Source organism: Chinchilla lanigera, unplaced genomic scaffold (genome assembly GCF_000276665.1).
Source record: "Chinchilla lanigera isolate Chin_1 unplaced genomic scaffold, ChiLan1.0 scaffold00018, whole genome shotgun sequence".
NCBI classification, from domain to species: Eukaryota; Metazoa; Chordata; class Mammalia; order Rodentia; family Chinchillidae; genus Chinchilla; species Chinchilla lanigera.
This window is the reverse complement of record NW_004955419.1, coordinates 4,934,391-4,954,533: the sequence shown is the minus strand read 5'-3', so window position 1 is coordinate 4,954,533 and position 20,143 is coordinate 4,934,391. Positions and strand designations below refer to the sequence as shown.

Genomic DNA, 20,143 nt, shown 5'->3' with positions numbered 1-20,143 from the left:
AGTAAATACTGACAGGATGAGTAGCCCCTGTGGATCCATTTCCATGGTAAAGAGCTCATGACAGGAGAAATGGAGTGGAAGGGAGTTGCAACCTGGCCATCATCTAATTCTCCCCAGTCCAGTTTAAAAACCAGGAGAACCTGTCACATGATGTTTGCTCCCTGAAAAAAAAAAGACTACCATTTTCCAGAGACGCTTTTTACCCATAGGACATTTGGCAGGAAACCAGCAATGATAAAGATGGACTGTTTAAAACCAACATTCTAAAACTGCGTGTGTTCTCTCACTCTCTGCATCCACCCCTGCCTTAGGCTGATGGGATTCTAAATGCAGATTTTAAAGTACTACTGTCTGCATTTATTGAAAGCAACAAAAGCAATAGAACAGAATTTTGGAAAATAGATCTTTCAGTCTTCTTGAAGGAATTGTCATCCTTTGTAAATGCTAGTGCATTTTTATAGCCATCTTCCCCTAAAGAGTTGTATGTGATACAGTAGTATTTTAATGAGTAGAAAATTAACCTGAGGCATTAAAAAATAGAACCAATCTGGCACATTAGTGAAGTTGGTTGACTGCCTTTGAGCTTTTTTCTGTTCTTTATTCATCCATATACAGAAATCTCTCATAATGTTCTTTTTCCCCATCCCACCATCAAAACTGATGATGTCCAAGCTATTATAAAGAAGTTGAACATGAACTGACACAAATATCTGAGCCTCTAAAAATAGCACTTTCATGTATTATCTCTAGTTGGGATGCGAATTCATGATTCAGTCATGAAAGGATAGGATCTAAACTTTGTTTAGGTAGATTAAGCCAAAAACATAAGCAACCAAAACCTAGCTTGATTAAAATGTATGGAAACAAATACTTTTATACTTAGATCCAGTTAGTGGAAATATAAATTAGTAACAATCAGTTTGGAAGACAGTTTGTATAAAGTTTGAAAGTCCTTTACAAGTATGCAACCTGGGGCTCAGAAAGTCCACTTCAGGGCAGTTGCCATTGAAATTGTTTATAGCATTAAGTTGAGAAACCCTTAACTGTCTAATGGAAGAGGATTAAGTGGATATTTCTGCTTTCTTTATGCTTTTCATTTTTTCTTATGCTTATCTATATTAATGTTGGTTCTTTTTTTCTCTCTTCTCTTCTCTTCTCTTCTCTTCTCTTCTCTTCTCTTCTCTTCTCTTTTTTGTGCATAGGTGGAACCCAGGGCCTTGTATGTGTTAAGCATGTGCTTTTCCACTGAGTTACAACAGCAACTCTTTGTGTTACTTTCTCACTGCCTTCATGTCTTATAACCTCTAAATTCTTCCTTGAATTTACTTTCCTTAATTAAGTTTTAAATGCTTGATTTTGGATCATTTTGTGCTGTTGTAAATTAATGTACTCTATTTTGTGGAAAATGTAGAAAGGCATAACGATGTAAAAAGCAGAGAAGAATGTCAGTCATAAGTCCATCACTCAGAAACAGGAATTACTAATACCTTGGTATAGTTCATTTCAGTCTGACCTCCATTTTTACCATAAATGAGATTATACTGAGGATTTCACTCTTCATATTTTAATTTATGGTATTTTGCTGTATTATTATGTAAACATAAATGTTAGCATGCAGTTACCTTCTATACATGTACCATAATGATTTCACCAATCCGTATTCTCTCATTGTTGGAGATTTAGGTGATTTGAAATTTAAGCTTTTAAATAAAACTGCTATATATTTTCATACATAAAGCAGGTCAGGAGAGGGAACTTACCATATTTTGAGTTCTGTAATTTTATGATTGTGTGGCTCTTTTCTATAATTGACATAATATGGACCTGTATGAAAAACAAAGGGGAATTAAGGAGGTTACCAAAAAACACAGTCTACCCAGGAACATTTTTATTTATATTTATACATAAATACTAGAAGAGAGAAATTAAATTAATGCTCATCCAGAAGTCTTTCAATTTGACTCTTACATTCCCATGACTAGCTATTATAGCCATCTCTGTTACTGTTTTGTGTGCTTTGTTTATTAAAGATAATGATGAACCTCTCTTGAGTGGATCTGGTGATGTATCCAAAGAATGTGCAGAAAAAATTCTTGAAACATGGGGAGAACTGCTGTCAAAATGGTAAGTTATAATAGAATAGTTCTTTTCATCTGCATTCTCATTTTATGAGTAGAGAATCTTACCTGATTCATTCAACTTAAGATTACCTAATCTTACCTGTAACATTCAACTTGGACTGGTAATATAGGAACTTAATGTATGAGGTTTGCATTATAGAATCTCCATTTTTAGTTTTATAAGAAGAGTGGACATTTATATGAAATAAATTCTCCAAATATCAGAAACCTAATAAGTCCTTATAGGTGGGGAAAATATTTATCTAGACATTGAATTCAATGACAGAATAAAAAAAGGAAGATGTTCTTTTGTGTGTGTGTTTCTGTTTGTTTATTTGCTATGGGGAATCTAACTCAGGACCTGGAGCTTGCTAGGCTGGTGCTGTGCCACTGAGGTATATCCCTGGCACAGAAAGAGGTTCTTTATGCTGATGTCTTGGTTACTTTTCTCTTGTTGCTGAGACAATATACCTGACACCCAGAATTAAGGAAGAAAAACTCCAGAAGCCTGCTCCATGACTGCGTGAGGCTTTGGGAGGATATCCAAACACAAACCATAACAACTGAAGAGGTCAGAAGCTACTTGTTGGTCAAGATAATTCCCAGTGGTTAACACAATAATCAGGGAAGTTTAGAGGGTGTTTTCCCTTATGTGTGATAAGTACCTAGAATAGCAGGGTATCACAAGCATAGTGTACTCTATCAGTTATTTTTCCCACTAACTTGTAAAACTCAGGAATTTCTCGTCAGTTCAGCATTTAACTTGAAAGCAGCGTTAAGAAGCAGTACTTTGTAGGTTGTCTGCAAAGAGTACAGGTGTTTGTTAACATGGCTAAAGATAACTCTGGTGAGTCAGGTTGGTAAGACATTTATATAGTTTCTTCCTGGGTAGGAGCCAGGGAGAAAAAAGCTGAGCTTGAAAGTGATACAAGCACATCTCTATTTCTGACATTCTGGTTATTAGGGTTGTCGTATAAGCTCCCTAAGGGCCTGTTACTTTGGCATTTTATTTTTCTCAGATGTTTTAACTGTTGGAAGTCTTTCATTCTATTCTTAGTAAAGCTGTCTCAGCATTTAAAGAAATTAGTTCATGCCCTTAAGGGGTAGGACTACAAATGGACATCATCTGCTCCAGCACTCTCACAATGCTTTACACTTTTGGTAAAACACTGTCCACATTGGGAAATGTCAAATATTCACAGGAGAAAAGAGCAAACCAAAGCATGGTTTGTCTTTACACAAGTGGTTTTAATACATGAACTCTGCAAAAGCCCCAAAGGGAATAGTTCTCATATATTTTTGATATTTCTTTAAAATCAGGAGACAAAACTGCTGATGCTTTTGTCCCAGTTGTATTTTCAGTTCAGTGAATTTGGAGTGTTTGGACTGTTACTGGCAGGAATATTGTCTGTATGAAAAGGTTTCTGCTGTAAAACGGAAATGAATTCAGTCTTGATGTGGTTTCATAATAATATGTTTTAAACCATATATTACAGTATTCAGATTCTGCAATTATATTTTATGATATGTACGTACTAGCATTGTGTATGATGGCATAGAATTCGTTTTGCTATCAAAGTTGGTTATTCATTTGTTTACTTTATTAACCAAATGTCTTCCTATCCCATCAAATATATTGAGTTTTCATGTGTCTCTGCTGTCTTCAGTTTAACTCTTTTTTGCTGGTTTTAGTTGTTGTTAGATATAATGCAGTCTCCCTCCTTTTGTTCATTTGATCATTGTTTTTCCTCTTATTGCATGTGTCCTATGGACAGGAAGCATTGCACTACAAAATTTTAGAGCCTGATAGATCTGGCTTCAAATCATATCTCTGTGCGTCCAAGCTGTATGATCTTGGGGAAGTCACTTAACTTTTCTGAGTCTATTTTTTTATTTAGAAAATAGAAGTTTATAGAACTATTACTATACAGGATTACTATGGATAAAAACAATATGTGTAATGATTATAGTTATAGTAAAAACTGATGAAATTACCAAATGCTAGGCACTGTGCTAAGTGATGTTGTATTTTTGCTATAACAATCTTATAAAGTAAATCCAGTTTTACAGATGAGGAAATTGAGTCATGTTGCAGCTATTCTTTTTTTTTTTTTAATTTATTTTAAAGATAAAAGGAGGGAAACATTAACAGACATACAACATTTTACAACATATCACAAGCACAGTACAGACAATACAGAGTTACAAACAAAGTGGTAGGGAATTAACAATGGTTGTTGTATTACATATTGAGATCTTCAAAGTGGCTTCTCATGAAGTTGCAGCTATTCTAATTAGCAAACTGACAGAACCAGAATTTTTAACACAACAAGTCTGGTCCCAAACCTGGCTTTTTAAACTGTACCTTAGATTGTAGTGGCAGTGTTAGTACTTTTGAGCTCTGATTTTCCACATTTCACCTTGATGTGATTCTTAGTAGATATTAAGACTGGTATTTCAGTATAAAATAGTATGTGAGGTGCATAAAATTAGTATTATCGATGGCACTTATTATTATTACTACTTTCCTTTTTTGTCTTTTTGAGACAGGGTCTCACTGTGCAGTTCAGGCTGGTCTTGAGCTCACTTTGTGGCCTAGGCTGGTCTCGAACTCACAAAGATCCTTCTGCCTCAGCCTCCTGAGTGCTGAGGTTACAGGCGTGTGCTCCATGCCCAGCTATGTGACATTTATTATAAAAGTAATTTTACCAGTATAAATTAATATAGTATTAGCAATCTTTTTCTGTGAAGAGCCTAAAAGTAGTTTTTTTTAGAATTTGTGGACCTAAAAGCATCAAACCATACCTACTCAATTAAGCATGGGTTTGTTTCAGTAAAAGTTTATTAAAATAATTGGTGGGCAATATTTGACCCAGAAGCTTATGTACCAAACCTTGAATTAATAACAGACTACTTCTTTTTGCTGGCAACTGTCCAATTTTTATATAATTTTTATCCAAACACAGATAAAGCTCTCACATTAATGTACAGTATCAGAGAATTGATCATTTTTAAATATACTATGTTTTATTTTCATAGAATTTGGAAATATGAGAGAACCCTTAAATTTTTTTGGTAATTTGATAGTGATGTGTGTGTGTGTGTGTGTGTGTGTCTTCTTGCTTTGATCTGACAGTCTCAGGAACTTATCAGTCAGTATCCTACTTTTTTACTTAATAGTGGTAGGTATCTAATCAAAAGCCATGGGTGACATGACATGTAAAGCATTCATTGGTCTTTCAGATTTAAGGACTACTTTAGTGATTTAACTGATCTCCCTCACCACTTTTCAGTATAAAACTGAAGATATTACATCTACCTTCGAAGGGCTGTTACAGAATTCTAAAATGATATATGCAAAAACATTTTGAAAATCTATACCAATATTTCAAGGCAAGTTTTATTTTCTTCCTTTTGTAGATGAGGTAAATGAACAGAGACTTTAGTAACTTGGTGTTGGCAGTAGAAAAATTCTTGGCCACCACGAACATTCAGAGAAGTTACTTGAAGGAAGATATAAAAACTGCTAAAAGCATTGAAATGTTTCTTCTTAACTGAGAAATATTAGTATTAAATAAAGTAGTAATTTAAAGATATTTTGGAAGCAGTTTTTCAGAATCCATGTAGACTTTTATTTCTTCTACCCAGTCTCTTACTGTTTCTTTCACTGTAACTATTGCAATAGGTAGCATTTTTCGTTTCTTCCTTATTATATTACCTTATCAAGTCTTTGAAAATCATTTAGCTTTGTTTTCATAAAAATAACTTTTTAGCTGGGTTTGATGACACACACCTGTTATAATCCCAGCACTCAAGAGGGGCTGAGGCAGGAGGTCACCGAGACTTCAAGGGCACCCTGGGCTACATGTTGAGACCCTGTTGCAAAAAAAAATCAAAACAAAAACCACCCAACTTTCTAGAGAATCTTCCTTTTATGAATTTTGGTGTTTTGGCTTTATTTGTAGGCATCTCAACTTGAGTGTGAGACCAAAGCAGTTGTTGTCCTTAGTAAGAAATGGTGTCCCTGAAGCCCTTAGAGGAGAAGTCTGGCAGCTGCTAGCAGGTTGTCACAACAATGACCACCTGGTGGAAAAGTACCGAATTCTCATCACAAAGGTAAGGAGACGATTACTCAGCTTTACCATTTATCCTTTTATAAATTTGTAAAGAAGGATCATTGTGGCTCTTCGACTTCCAATAATTTTTTTTATGATTTATTTATGATAAGAATAGAACTGTTAATACTTCTAGCTCAAATGTGTTTTCTTCTGTTGGCACAAAAGAGAAAGCACAAGGTTTTCTTTCATCCCTTCAAAGCAGAGGATGTCTGCTACCCCTTTAGGGATCTAGAGCCTTTTTGACTGTAACTCATTCTTGTCAGGTCAGCTGTGTTAAGAAATGTGTAAAAACTTTGTTTTGTTTAACTTTTGTCACACTTCACAGAAATGTGCTTCTGGTGGGGAAGGTCTGGTTCAGGTTTCTACAGTTATAAGAAAATAATTCTGTGATCTTAGACCATATTCCTTTTTAGCTCATTCCTCTAAAGTGAAAAATCCTTATTTTTATAGTATACCCTTCTCAAATTGAGACATTCTTCAAAGTTTTCTTATACACCATACAAAGATTTAAAGTACAGGAATTATCTGCAAGGTTAGGTAATGTTTTGCTTTCTGTATTTTGTGGGCCTGTGTTCTTGGTTTTAGTTTTAGTTTTCATCAAATTATTGAGGTGTTTATTTTTAGGAAGCAGCTTCTCCAATGATACACAAATCCAAAACCTGCTTTTGAAGGGATTGTTCAGGATTCTCAGTAGTATATGAAAATTTTTCAATATGCTAAAAGGTGAAATTTTTTTTGCATTTTAATTTTTATCAGTACACGTTTGTAGTACATAAACATTCAGTGTGGGGCATTGGAATGTGTACATAACACATCTTAATTCTTTTTTCATACCTTCCCTTCCTTTCTCTCCCCCTCTCCTTCATCTCTTGGTTCCCTTAAAATGTGATTTTTAAAAAATTTTACTAGTACATGTTCGCATTACATGAAGCTTACATTCCTCTTGGGGTGTGGGTACATGTATATAATACAACTTGTTTTTTAATCCCCTTCCTATTCACCTCTCTCCCTCTGCTTTTGAATGCCCTTTCCCCATTTTCATTTGTGTTGGTGTTGTTATTCTTAGCTTGTGTTTATGACATATAATGTTTATATTTGCTGTGGTTATTTGGTTCCTGTACAAGGCATATCTTAATTCTACTTGCTTCCCTTTCACCTTCCCACTCTCCCCTCACCGTCAGTCTCCTGGACCCCTTCCCATTTGCTAGAGATCTATCCCCTTGTTACCTGGTATCCATCATTTATTATGCTCTTTGTTTCTACTTTGCCTTACTCAGATGAGAGATACCATAGGAAATTTAAGCTTGTGTGTCTGATTTATTTCACTCAAATATTGTATTTCCCAGATGGGTCTATTTCCCTATGAATGTCTCAAATTTATCCTTCTTTATAGCAGTGTTTCATTACATATAGATACATTTTCTTTATCCATTCGACTGTTGATGGGCATACCTGCTGCTTCCAGGGTTTTTTTGGAGACAGGGTCTCACTTTGTGTAGTTCAGGCTGGCCCCAAACTCTCTTTGTAGTCCAGGGTTCCTTTTCACCACAGCCATGCCAGCATTTGTTGTTCTTTGATTCTTGATGCTTGCCATTCTTTCTGGTGTAAGACAGAATATTAGTGTTATTCTAATTTGCATTTCTCTAATGGCCAGGGATGTTGAGCATTTTGTTATGTATTTGTTGGTTATTTGTACATCTCCTCAGAAGTGTTTGTTCATTTCACTTGCCTATTTCTTGATTAGGTCTTTTATTTTAGTTCTCATTTTTTAGTACTTTATGTATTCCAAATATTAGTCTTCTAAGGAATGGCTGGCACAAAGTTTCTTCCATTCTGTAGATTATCTCTTCAGTCTACTAATTGATTCCTTTGCTGTGTAGAAGTGTCTTAATTTGATGTAATCCCATTTGTTGATTCTTGCTATTATTTCCTGTACAATTAGAATACTATTTTTAAAAAAATCCTTTCCTATACCTGTGACTTCAAGTGTTTCAGCTGTTTTGTTTTTCAGTAGATTCAGTGCTTGTGTTTAAGGTTGAGCTCTTTGATCCATTTGGATTTTAGTTTAGTACATGGCAAGAAGTATGGATTCTTCTTCAGTCTTTTGCAAAATAGATACCCAGTTTTTCCAGCACCATTTGTTGAATAGTGTGTCTTTGAAAAAAAAAATTTTAAATGTTAAACTCTTAACAAGATATGAAGACTATATTAGCTTTCCCATGCTGGGATACAATACCCAACACCCACAACTTAAAGGAGGAGAGGTTTCATTTGACTCAAGGTTTCAGGGAATTCCATTCATGATCATCTGGCTCCAAGACAGAAATGTTGTGGTGGAAGGACATGACACAGAGCAAAAATGTTTAGTTCATGGCAGCTGGGAAGCAGGGCAACAGTTCCAGAAAGAAAGGGTGAAGGCCCAGATACATTATCCATGGTCACACCTTCATGACCCATGCAGATACACCCAGAAACGTGCATTACTAATAACCTGGATAGCTCCAAAAGCCAGTTAAGTTGACACAATCATGCTTAACCACCACAAATAAATTCTTTTTAAAGCAGTTATTTCACACACACACACACACACACACACACACACACACCACACCTTGTTATAGTTTGTGTCTGGATCTCTCTCCAAGCCTCATGTAGTCTTACAGGGGGCATTTAAAAGGTGGCTGGGTTTAGAGTGTGGTGCTGGGATCAAGGGTGTGTCATTACTGAATCAGTCCATTGATTGGTTTGCCACAGTTCTAGCTAGGATTAAGGCTGTGAGTGCTACACCCACTCTAGAGTGGGTAGCCTACATAAAATATAAGGAATAGAAAGAGGGCTAATGCCTGCTTGCCATACACTATTTCTCCTATGCAGTGCTCCTCTGCCATCCCACCCTGCCTTGGAGCCTGCCAACTATGGACTAAAATCTCCACAAACTGTGAACCAAATAAAGCTTTCCTCCTTTAAGTTTGGGTGTTCAGTGTTTTGTCTCAGCAACAAGAAAAATAACTAAGACACACCTTATAGGAGAACAGTGTTTAAAATGAGATAGGACCTTTTCTCACTAGGACTTGATTTCTCTGTCCTCAAAATATTAGTGTTCCTTCATATCACTTTAATTCCACACAGATTTTTTTGTTTGTTTTTGGAGACAGGGTCTTGCTTTGTAGCCTAGGCTGGTCTTAAGCTTATATAATCTTCATGCCTCAGGTTCCAGAGTACTACTTGTAGTATATGCATGGGCTCAGACTGATGTTTTTTGTTGCAAGAAGTAATGTGCTAATTCCCCCATTATGTTGATACACGGTAATTGTTTGAGTATATATTGAATGCATACTACAACCACAATGCTTGATCTAGGGAGTCAAACACAGGAGCTCTTAACTGTCATGTAATAGAATGTGTCTGAAAAAGTACAATGGGAACCACCAAAAGAAGTGATTATTTCAGCTTGGGAGAAAAGGGGAGACTTTTTAAAGACTACAACAGTTCCACAAAAGAGCTCTGCAGGCCTAAAATACCGGGAAGAGCATTATACTCTAGTATGAATGGAGGTATGAAGGAATAAGGTTACATAACATATATAGCTAGCAGAGGGATACACCTGCTGGTTATCTTCTTTTGTTGGCAAAGCGTATTTTGGACTTGTAACACTATCTTTCTAGGCCCGCTTTTAAAGTCCATAAAAGTGTTCAGCCAAAAATGGTTTAAGAGTTTATTAAAGATCTTTGTTAAGGTTGTTCATATAAATAAAGACATGAAGTATCTGTGTTACATTGGATTTTGTTTTTTGGTTCTGTAAAAATGGTGCCATGTATTTCTAGAAAAGAAATCTGGTAGTTACACCATATATAGAAGACTGTTAACAAAATCTGATATATTTGATTAATGATTTACATATACTGATGATGTATATTAAACTTTTATCATGGATTTGACTAGAACCTTAAAAGATTTTCTGTTCAGATTGCTGGTAGATGATTAGAAAATACAAACATCATAATATGTCCTTTTTTTTTCCTAAACAGTGATAATTGATATGTTAGTATTTGCTTTTCTTTGCATTGTTTTTGAAATAATCTTTATTATTGCATGGGAATGATAAATGATATTTTTTTAAATTACTGTGAAAATTTTTTGAATAAGGGGAATCACTTTAAATTATTTCATATTTATGTTTATAGCAAGCTATAATTTCACAGGTAAAATTACAACCTTAAAGTGTACAGCTCCATAACATTTTACATATAAATACACTGCGGTGGCTACTCCCAAGAGCAAGGAATACTCATCACTCCCTGAAATCATTCTTGTCCACTTGTCATAATCAACCCTTCTCTACTGCTTAAGTAATCTCCTTGCTGACTTTTGTCCTTTCTATTAATTTTGAGTGTTACTGAATGTCACTAAAATGTAATTATACAATCATACAGAATGGCCTTGTTTGTATCTAACTTCTTTTGCTCATCCATTTTTGGGAGTGGATTGGTACATCATTTTAAAAAATGTTTTAATTGATGAGAATATTTCATTATTGAGTAAAATATGCATTTTAAAATCCATTTTGCAGTTAGAGGTGTTTGATTGTTTTCTATTCAGTTTTAGTATTTATGAGTAAAGCTGTTGTGGACATTTTTGGAACTATAGCAGGATTTGTACATGTTATTTACATATGTGGACAATATGTACACAAATATTCATATTACCAATTTTAAAAACTTACTCTGAATATGGCTTTGCCAGATACATGCTTTATGTTCTGAAAGTATACATGTGATATTAGGGTTTTGTTCTTTGCTTAGCTTCTTTAAATGCTAGATTTAAAATGGAAAAGAATCACTTGATTCATAGAGTAAAAGTCAAACAATTTACCATGGGGGGGAAAAAACCCTGATGAATGTCTTTTAGCATCTTACTGTAATTGGCAAGCCTGTCTTGTGAGAGTACGTGCAGGACTTTTTCCATATACCTTTTTCTCTTTTTAGTGCTTGAGATTGAACCCATGGCCTTGCATGTGCTAAGTATACACTACCACTAAAGTACACCCCTGGCCCAAATACCTTTTGTAACCCAAAGCAAACTGACCTTTCAGTAACATAAAATATTTCACATATTTTTAAAAATGTTTCTTTTTTCTATAAGCAGTGGAGTTTAGAGGCATTCTTTTCCTTTTCCTTTTGAAAGTGAAAATTGTTTAACTTTTTCATTTCAGTAGGCATCTAGGAGAGAAATCATGTAACAACAGTAATAGCTATGTTTTTGAACACTTAGTTCATATCACATGCTATGCAAAGCACTATGTAGTCATTCTTTTTTTGTTTTTTTTTTTTTTGTTGTTGTTGTTGTTTTTTTCCGGTACCAGGGATCGAACTCACAACCTTACGCTTGCCGGGCAGGCGCTGTGCTGCTGAGCTAAGTCCCCAGCCCCTTGTAGTCATTCTTTTTTTGAAGTGTTATTGTCAGTTTAAGTTCAGTGATGAAAGTTATCAGAAGAATATTCTTCTCACAATTATTTTTTTCTTAGAAAAAAAAAGGGAAAATTAAAACCTCCTCAGTATGACCACAGGTGCTGTTGCTGTTGAGCTTCTAGTCATTATTAATCATGTTTGCAATACATAATGATTACAGTTAACATAGGAAGTTGAAACATGTACATTATACATCTTAATTCTTTCTTCTCTTCTTTTTCATCCATTATCTTTTTAATCCTAACAAAATCCTTGTGAGGTAGTTATTACTATTACCATTTAAGAAATGAAGAAATACTGACTCACTGAGGCTTAACAATATGCATAAACTCAGCTAGTTAAGTAAACTCAGTCCTGACTCCAAAGCTGATTCTTTTCCATTACCCTATTTGTTAAATAATTTCATGGAGTCACATAAATGTGATTATATATTATTTAATTTGATTATTTTTAAGCATAGTCTTTTATTTAACCATTATCCTATTGTTGGGTCTGCATTTTGTTTCTGGTTTTCACCTTTTAAATAGCCTTTTACTAAATACTCCAAACATGCTCTAAATCTTTTGAGTTTTATGGAGTCATAGGAGCATGACTGCTGTGTCAAAGGCTAACACGTTTTTTTAAACTGGCTGTTTATTTTTTGTACTTGATTTATTTATTTCCAGTTTGCTTCTCTAAAGGGATGTGTCAGTTCACTGTCCCAGCATTGTAGTTCCACCAGCAAAGTACTGTGTCTGTTGGCCCTTATCCTAGCCAGTGTTACCGCTATGTATAGTTTTTGCTATCGATGGGTATAAGAGATGCTAGCACATCCTTAGTTTGTGATTACTTGACTACCAGTAAATGTGAGTGATTTTCTTTTTTGTGAATTACCTCTTCATATTTTTTGTACAGTTTTCCTATTTAAGAAGTCCATTTCTAAGCATTCTCTATATATTACACTTAATTAATCCTTTGCATTTGTAGTATAAGTACATTGATTGATTGATTGAATTTTTTTTTTTTTTTTTTGAGACAAGAGTCATACTCTGTAGTTCAGACTGGTCTTGAGCTGACTGTGTAGCCCAGGCTGATCTCAAACTCATAGCAGTCCTCTTGCCTCAGCCTCCCAAGTTCTATGATTACAGGCATGACCAGTATACCTGGCTATAAGTACATTTTCAAACTATAGGGTTTTGTTTTTTTTTTTTTTTTGACTGTATGGTTTCATGGCTTCCAGAACATTTTCAGTTTTTATGTAGAAAATTGTGTCGTGACACTAATCCATCTGGCATTTATTTTTGTACTCAGCATAAGATGGTGGTCCAATTTTATTTTCCTTTAGAAGAATAATCATGTTACGTATGTTTTCCTACTGACTAGAGCTACTGTCTTTGTCATATCATAAATCTTATATATGCTAGGATTGTTTTGTTATTGATCTGTTTGTGTATTCCTATCCAAATACTATTTCGATTAAAGAGGGTTTGAGTTATGTTCTGCTATGTGGTAAAGCAAGGCCTTTCTCAGTGTTTCTTATTACCTACTTACATGACTGTTGCTTAATCTTTTTTTTTTTTGGTTTTTCTCCGGTACCGGGAACCGAACTCACGACCTTGCGCTTGCCAGGCAGGCGCTTTGCCGCTGAGCTAAATCCCCAGCCCCTGTTGCTTAATCTTAAGAACCTTGAAATCGCTTATCTATTCTCACCACCACCTCCACCACCCTATAAATTTACATGGGGATTCTAATTTGAATTGCATTTAATTTATATATCAATTGAAGGTATAAGTTTAAAATTGTTATTATACCTTCACATCTAAGAATATGAGATACTGTTCTTGTTCAAATCTTATTTTTTGTCTATTATAAAGATTTAAGATTAGCCTTCATATGAGCCTTGTGCGTTTTTGTATGACTTATTGCTAAGAATTGTCTTGAGTGTTCTTGTAGAAAACAAATTTTTCTCCCAATTGCTACAACAGAGAAAAAGACATTGATTATTAAATTTTCTGTCCACCTAACCCTTTAATGAGAAAAGACTCATCTTTTCTCATTTGTAGGAGTTAAGCCTCAGGATAGGTTGAAAGAAAAATAAATATAATTGAAATCTCTTTTTTGTTGTTAAATTCTCCTTTTCTTTCTGCTTTGTTTCATTTTTAATTCTGTCATTTCTTTTATTATTTTAATCTATTTTAATTCTGTCAAGTAGAATCATACATGTTGTAATTTTTGCAGGTCAGAAAATATTTAACCAAAAGTAAAGTGGTTAAATATTGGCAAGTTCATATGGTTCATCCAGTTACATTCTTGTATCTGTAAGAATTTTTTAACCGGTTGTATGAGTTAGCATGAGTGCCAAAGACTGGCTAAAGGATTGTTGCTTTCATGGAATAAGAACAAGTAGAACTGAGTCCCATAAAGTAGGCAAGTTAAACCTACCATCATCGCTTCTTGCCTAACCCATGTGAGAGGATATCTTGCAGACAGATTTTTGTGAACTTTACTACCTTAAACAGCCTTATTTTGGCTGCTTTTTTTTTTTCTACCTGATTATAAAAATAATGCAAATTGTGAAGTTCAGAAAATATAGAATGCTATAAGTAGAATTTATTTTTTAAAAAAACACTTGTCCCACCAACCAATAAGTAGAGTTGATTTTTTAAATGTATTGCCTTCTAGTAACTTATATTCAGAAATGGATACTCTTGACAACCCCTCCAAGGAATATTTAAGGAAAAAATAATATTGTGATGATACAGATTTACTACCTCCCTAAGTCACTTAATAATTTGTCTGTTTGGAAAGAAATATTGTTTTAATTACAAACAAAATATTTAACTCTTGACTAGCAGTGCTAGCCTTTATGAGGCTAGCAGCCTTTTTTTTTTTTTTAAGCTTCCTAAGGGAATATTTTGATTGTATTAACATGGCTTTTACTAACATAGAAAGAAGTTCAAAGAATTGTTGTACTCATGATAGTAGTATAATAGCTTGTAGTTTTATTGTTTTATTATTAAATTTGTTATCAGCCAGCTCAGTATCTATTTTTATCAGCATAACTCTGTAGAAATGTGAGATATAGAGAATACATTACGTGTCCACATTTACAAGAAAAGCCTGGACTCCTTACTTTGGCAAATACTTACTCCTTTTATTGAAAATAGTAATTCTCAGAAATTATTCCTTTCTTCATTCAGTAACTATTAGTCACTCAATTTAAGGGCTTCAGAATGAGAAGTATGTAGAATAGTGAGTATCCTGATTCTGCTGGAGGGCAAAGTGATTGGGGGAAATAGAACAGTATGATCAGATTGGAACAATGAAGTTCCATGTGGAATATGTGCTTTTAGATATTTTATCAGGCAGAAATGAATAGATTAAGTATGAAAATGAACAAAACGAGGAGCTCAAATGGTCATTAGTGAGGCCTAAACTAAAAACTGGAAGGAGGAAAAGGAATTTTGAAAAGCAGTATAGAAACAGAGTCGCAGGACTTGGTAAACAGAAACACTGCATCAAGGGAGAAGAGTGGTCAAGATGATTTCTTAGAAGTGTCTGGAAAAAGTGTTGGGAAAAAATGAGAGGCTTATTTGGTATTAAAAAAAAAAAAGTTACTTTCGTTTAAACATACTCCGGGTAAAAGCTACAAGGGCATGAGACTAACTGGCAAATTGTAAGTAGAAGAAAGAGCTCAGGAGTGAAATCAGGGCTGGGGGCCTACACAGAGCAGTTACTTATAAAGAGGCAGTAATTGATACCGTACCATCGTTCCTTCTCTCCAGGTCCCTGCACTGCCTTGCTTATGTATAGCTCAAGGTATTTGAATGATGCCTGACAGCACTGAATCCTGAGAGCTGTTGTGGCCTCGACCTGTGCAGTCACAATAGGAGAAGGTCCTTCAGGATACAGAGAAGCCCAGCCTCAAGCAGTGCCACACGATTGGTGTGAAAACACTGGCTCTGTAGGCAGGCTATTTTACTTGTATGAGTGGAAAATAAAGTTATATACTTCCTTTGTGCTAGGTGTTGGTAAGCCTTTGTGCACAGTCTTTATTTCCCTCCCAATGAAGGGAGGGAGTGAAGTAGGGAGTATTATCCTCCTTTTACACGTGAAGAAACAGAGGCTAAGAGAGGCTAATAGTAGAGCAAGGATTTGAACCACCTGGCTGTTCCTTTGATGCTGTTGTTTTTACTGTGCCACATTTTGCCAAGTTTTCCAATAAGAAGTCAAATATTGCTATCAGGCCTAGGTTCACATGGGTTTTTAAGCGTGTTGCTTCATATAATTAGCACAGTATTTCTGATTTAAAATGCGATTTGTTGAATTTTGCTAATGGGTAGAATTTTGTGTGCAATAAGAAAACATGTATGAAATGAGTAAAAGCAAAAGTTGTGTCACATAATATATGCTTCACTTAAGTGTGCAGACCTGGAATGCTTACGGACACCAATGTTTATTTTCTTTTACTCTGCTGGCTATGTGGAACTTTATTTAGAAAGATGAATTGAAAGTTCATAAATGTCTGGAAGAAAAAATACTTAAACTAATATACCATTTCCACAGAATCTTACTCCAGATTACCAGAAAATTATCATCGTTTATTACATTACCAGAAAAACCACAACATAATTCTAGTTTGCATTGTTTTAAGCAGGCAGAAGTAAAATTCTGTATTCTCAGATACAAAGACATACTTGTACCGTGAAACTTCCTGTAGTTTTCAAGTCTAGAGAAGAGTGTATTTAGTTTTCCATCTTTTAGTTTGTGTTTGTACAGTGCTTCCTTAGCATAGTAGAAGCAAGAAATGGTATCTCAAAACTGTAAGTTGATAGCACACACAGAAGCACTGATTTCTTTGTGTGCCCTGTTTTTGCAGAATCAGACTGGGCAATGTTTATTCTTCTCTTGAAAAAACTGATTTTAAAATTTCTTAATATTAGCCAATATCTAGTGAGTTATGAGGAAAAAAAATTAATGTTGAATATTTAGCCTTACAGCTTGAACTTCTTTTGCAGCTGAACTGTGATTTCTCAGTTGCCATGTATTGTTAACACACTTCCTTTCTTTAATATTGTTCCTTGGGAAATTACTGCAAGAAAATAGAAATTTCCCCTCACCCATTGGCCCTCTGGCATCGTGTATCAGTCTAATTCCTGACTGCCTGGTTACTATTCATTTTCCTTGCCTAGAAGTCTAAATTCTGCTTATCTGTTTGAGAGGGGGATTCCAGACAGACAAGGAAATGGCTTTCAAATACTTCACTTCAGGCATGTTAAGTCATTTCCCCATTTAGCAAGTGATAATCATAATCGGGGAACACCTCTTGGGTGATAAATTCTAATGAGTTGCAAAAGATGCCAGCGTGTGCGCACACATGCTGTTTCTTTCCCCTCCCCTTTTCTTCCTTTTCCCAAGGCCCCTCTTCTCCCTGTTTCCCCTCCTACTCGTTTATCCCCTCCCTCTGTGTCTCAGTTCTGCAGTACACGGGCTGAACACATTCCTGCATTGCAAGGCTTTCTGTTAAGGATGTATTGTGGCTTTTGTTTGGATTGCAGCATGCAGAATTACAGGTAACACTGTGAAATTGAGCTAAACAGATAAATTCTATTAAAATGTTTTCAGAGGTAAAATATTACATCAGATTTAATGTAGAACATAAATTATCTCGGGTTATTTTATTAGTGGTAATGTAGTAAAGTGTTTTCAGAATTGCTGTAAGATTGTTTTTCTCCCCCAAAAAGCTCAAAGGAAAGAAAATAGGCATAGATAGATCTGATTGTGATTGCTTTTGTTTTATGTTGTTCTTGAAAGCTTGGTGTTGCTCCTTCTCAGTAAAGGACCAGTTATGTGGGGTATTACGGAGATTAGCCATTTGTGATACCAGAAGGGGTGGAGTGGGAGGGGTGATACCAGCCGGAGGTAGCTAGGTTCTTTGATTAGGGCATTGAATGCAAAATGTAAAATGCTCTCTCCTTTTCTTCTATCAGCTGTTCAGAGGAGACTCATTACAACTCCTGCTGAAGTTCTAATCTTCCTCCCTTCTTCTGCCCCTTCCCCTACTCTCACTTGGCCTGAAGACATTGTTCCCAGAGTTTGCCTTACTCCCCTGGTGCTATGTATATGGTGAACCTGGCACTATGGCGGCGTCTGGGACTGGCCAGACAACTGCTGTTGGCTCTCCCTATTCCAAGAAGGACTTAAAGGGGAATTGCACTGCAGGCAATGCACCAGAGCAGCAGCCTCGGGAGCTTGGGGACTAAGGCTCCTCTGACATTTTACACATATGCAAAGCTGACCGCATTGACAGCAGCTGCTCCTTTGAACGTTAGCAGCAGCCAAGCGGCAGCATGAAGTGAGAGATCACTCCTGAGCTCAAGATGAACTCCACCTTGGATGGTAATCAGAGCACCCACCCTTTTTGTCTCTTGGCATTTGGCTACCTGGAAACTGTCAGTTTTTGCCTTTTGGAAGTGCTGATTATTGTCTTTCTAACTGTATTGATTATTATTGGCAACATCGTTGTGATTTTTGTATTTCACTGTGCACCTTTGTTGAACCATCACACCACAAGTTATTTTATTCAGACAATGGCATATGCTGACCTCTTAGTTGGAGTAAGCTGCCTGGTCCCTTCTTTATCACTCCTCCACTACCCACTTCCAATAGAGGAGTCCTTGACTTGCCAGATATTTGGTTTTGTAGTATCAGTTCTGAAGAGTGTCTCCATGGCCTCTCTGGCCTGTATCAGCATTGATAGATACATTGCCATCACTAAACCTTTAACTTACAATAGCCTGGTTACACCCTGGAGACTTCGCCTGTGCATTTTTCTGATTTGGCTATACTCCACCCTGGTCTTCCTGCCTTCCTTTTTCCACTGGGGCAAACCTGGATATCATGGAGATGTGTTTCAGTGGTGTGCAGAGTCCTGGCATACCGACCCCTACTTCACCTTGTTCATCGTGATGATGTTATATGCCCCAGCAGCCTTCATTGTCTGCTTCACATATTTCAACATCTTCCGCATCTGCCAACAGCACACAAAGGAGATCAGCGAAAGGCAAGCCCGCTTCAGCAGCCAGAGTGGGGAGACTGGGGAAGTACAGGCATGTCCCGATAAACGTTATGCCATGGTCCTGTTTCGTATCACTAGTGTGTTCTATATCCTCTGGTTGCCATATATCATCTACTTCTTGTTGGAGAGTTCCACTGACCACAGCAACCGCTTTGCATCCTTCTTAACCACCTGGCTTGCAATTAGTAACAGTTTCTGCAACTGTGTCATTTACAGTCTCTCCAATAGTGTCTTCCAAAGGGGACTAAAGGGCCTCTCAGGGGCCGTGTGTACTTCTTGTGTGAGTCAGACTGCAGCCAAGGACCCTTATACAATTAGAAACAAAGGCCCCCTTAATGGGTGACATGTCTGAAGTAGCTCAGATTCCTGATCATTCTGTGTGCGGGGAGTTTTTTGGTGGTTGTTCTTCTTCACTTTTTATCTCTTTGTATTCCTAGTTTGCTAGATCTGAGACAGAATAATTTGACTGTAAACAGTAGCAAGCAAATGGTCTATCCAAACTACCTTCTAAATTTGATTTCTAAATGTGATTTGAATCAGAAGAATCAGGATCATGAAGAAAAATTGCTCATTTCCAACTTTTGAAATGTCATAGAAATGACTACACTTCTCAGATTTAAAAGGAATAAAGCCATATTTAACACCTCTCCAGCTGGCATGACTGAACCTGGGTGTGAAAAGTGTCATTTTTAAAAGTCATTTTCTTGTCGCTTTTCTAGATTCTTTCCAGCTATTTGGACTTCATGTGCAATTGATATCTTTAACAGGGAATATTAAATATACTGATGAATTAACAGGGTTTTATTTTTATCTTTGTGTCAGAATGTAATTGCACTGCAAGTTTCAGCACTAATTTAGATAGCCAATGTTTTGTGTAGTATTTTTTTCAGAGAATTCTCAATAAAGTAAATAATATGAGCACTTAAATTTTACTTTTACAATTTTGCAATAAACCATGAAGCAAAAACAAAGACAACTCCCACAGTTTATGAAAACTGAGCTACCTTTTGTGCCATGCTTCACAGATATCTGAAGATATGTGTGCTTAGAAGTCATTGCATTGCAGTATTTTGGCCTGTGGCTTTGTTTATGTATATTGAGACTATTTGAATTGAATTAAAGTTCTCTTTAATAGGAAAATGTATTTAAATAAGTTAAAAAATAAATGATAGTATTACAGTTTATAATGGTGGAAATGCGTAAAATGTGTTTTTTGTTTTCTTTATAATGGAAATATGTAAAATGTGACTAGTGTTTTTTTTTCCTTATAATGGAAATATGTAAAATGTGACTAGTGTTTTCTGTTCTTTTTGAAATTTTCATTCTTTTTAAAGACCTTTTCAAACTCTGTTCTTAAGGTTTTGAAATATTTGAACATTC

The 20,143-nt window shown here is 35.7% G+C and overlaps 2 protein-coding genes across 8 annotated transcripts in view; both read left to right on the top strand.

The window, feature by feature from the left end:
* Rabgap1 (RAB GTPase activating protein 1) overlaps positions 1–20,143 on the top strand; it is a 161,632-nt gene that overhangs the window by 76,897 nt on the left and 64,592 nt on the right. For all 7 annotated transcript variants that reach the window (XM_005382509.2, XM_005382508.2, XM_013513144.1 and 4 more), the window contains 2 exons: positions 2,031–2,124; positions 6,086–6,236. In XM_005382509.2, coding sequence (XP_005382566.1) covers positions 2,031–2,124; positions 6,086–6,236 — 245 coding nt within the window. The remainder of the gene's footprint in view (positions 1–2,030; positions 2,125–6,085; positions 6,237–20,143) is intronic.
* Gpr21 (G protein-coupled receptor 21) lies at positions 17,164–19,947 on the top strand. The gene is made up of 2 exons (XM_005382506.2): positions 17,164–17,258; positions 17,676–19,947. The coding sequence occupies exon 2, from the start codon at positions 18,066–18,068 to the stop codon at positions 19,104–19,106; it is 1,041 nt and encodes a 346-aa protein (XP_005382563.2). The 5' UTR covers positions 17,164–17,258; positions 17,676–18,065; the 3' UTR covers positions 19,107–19,947.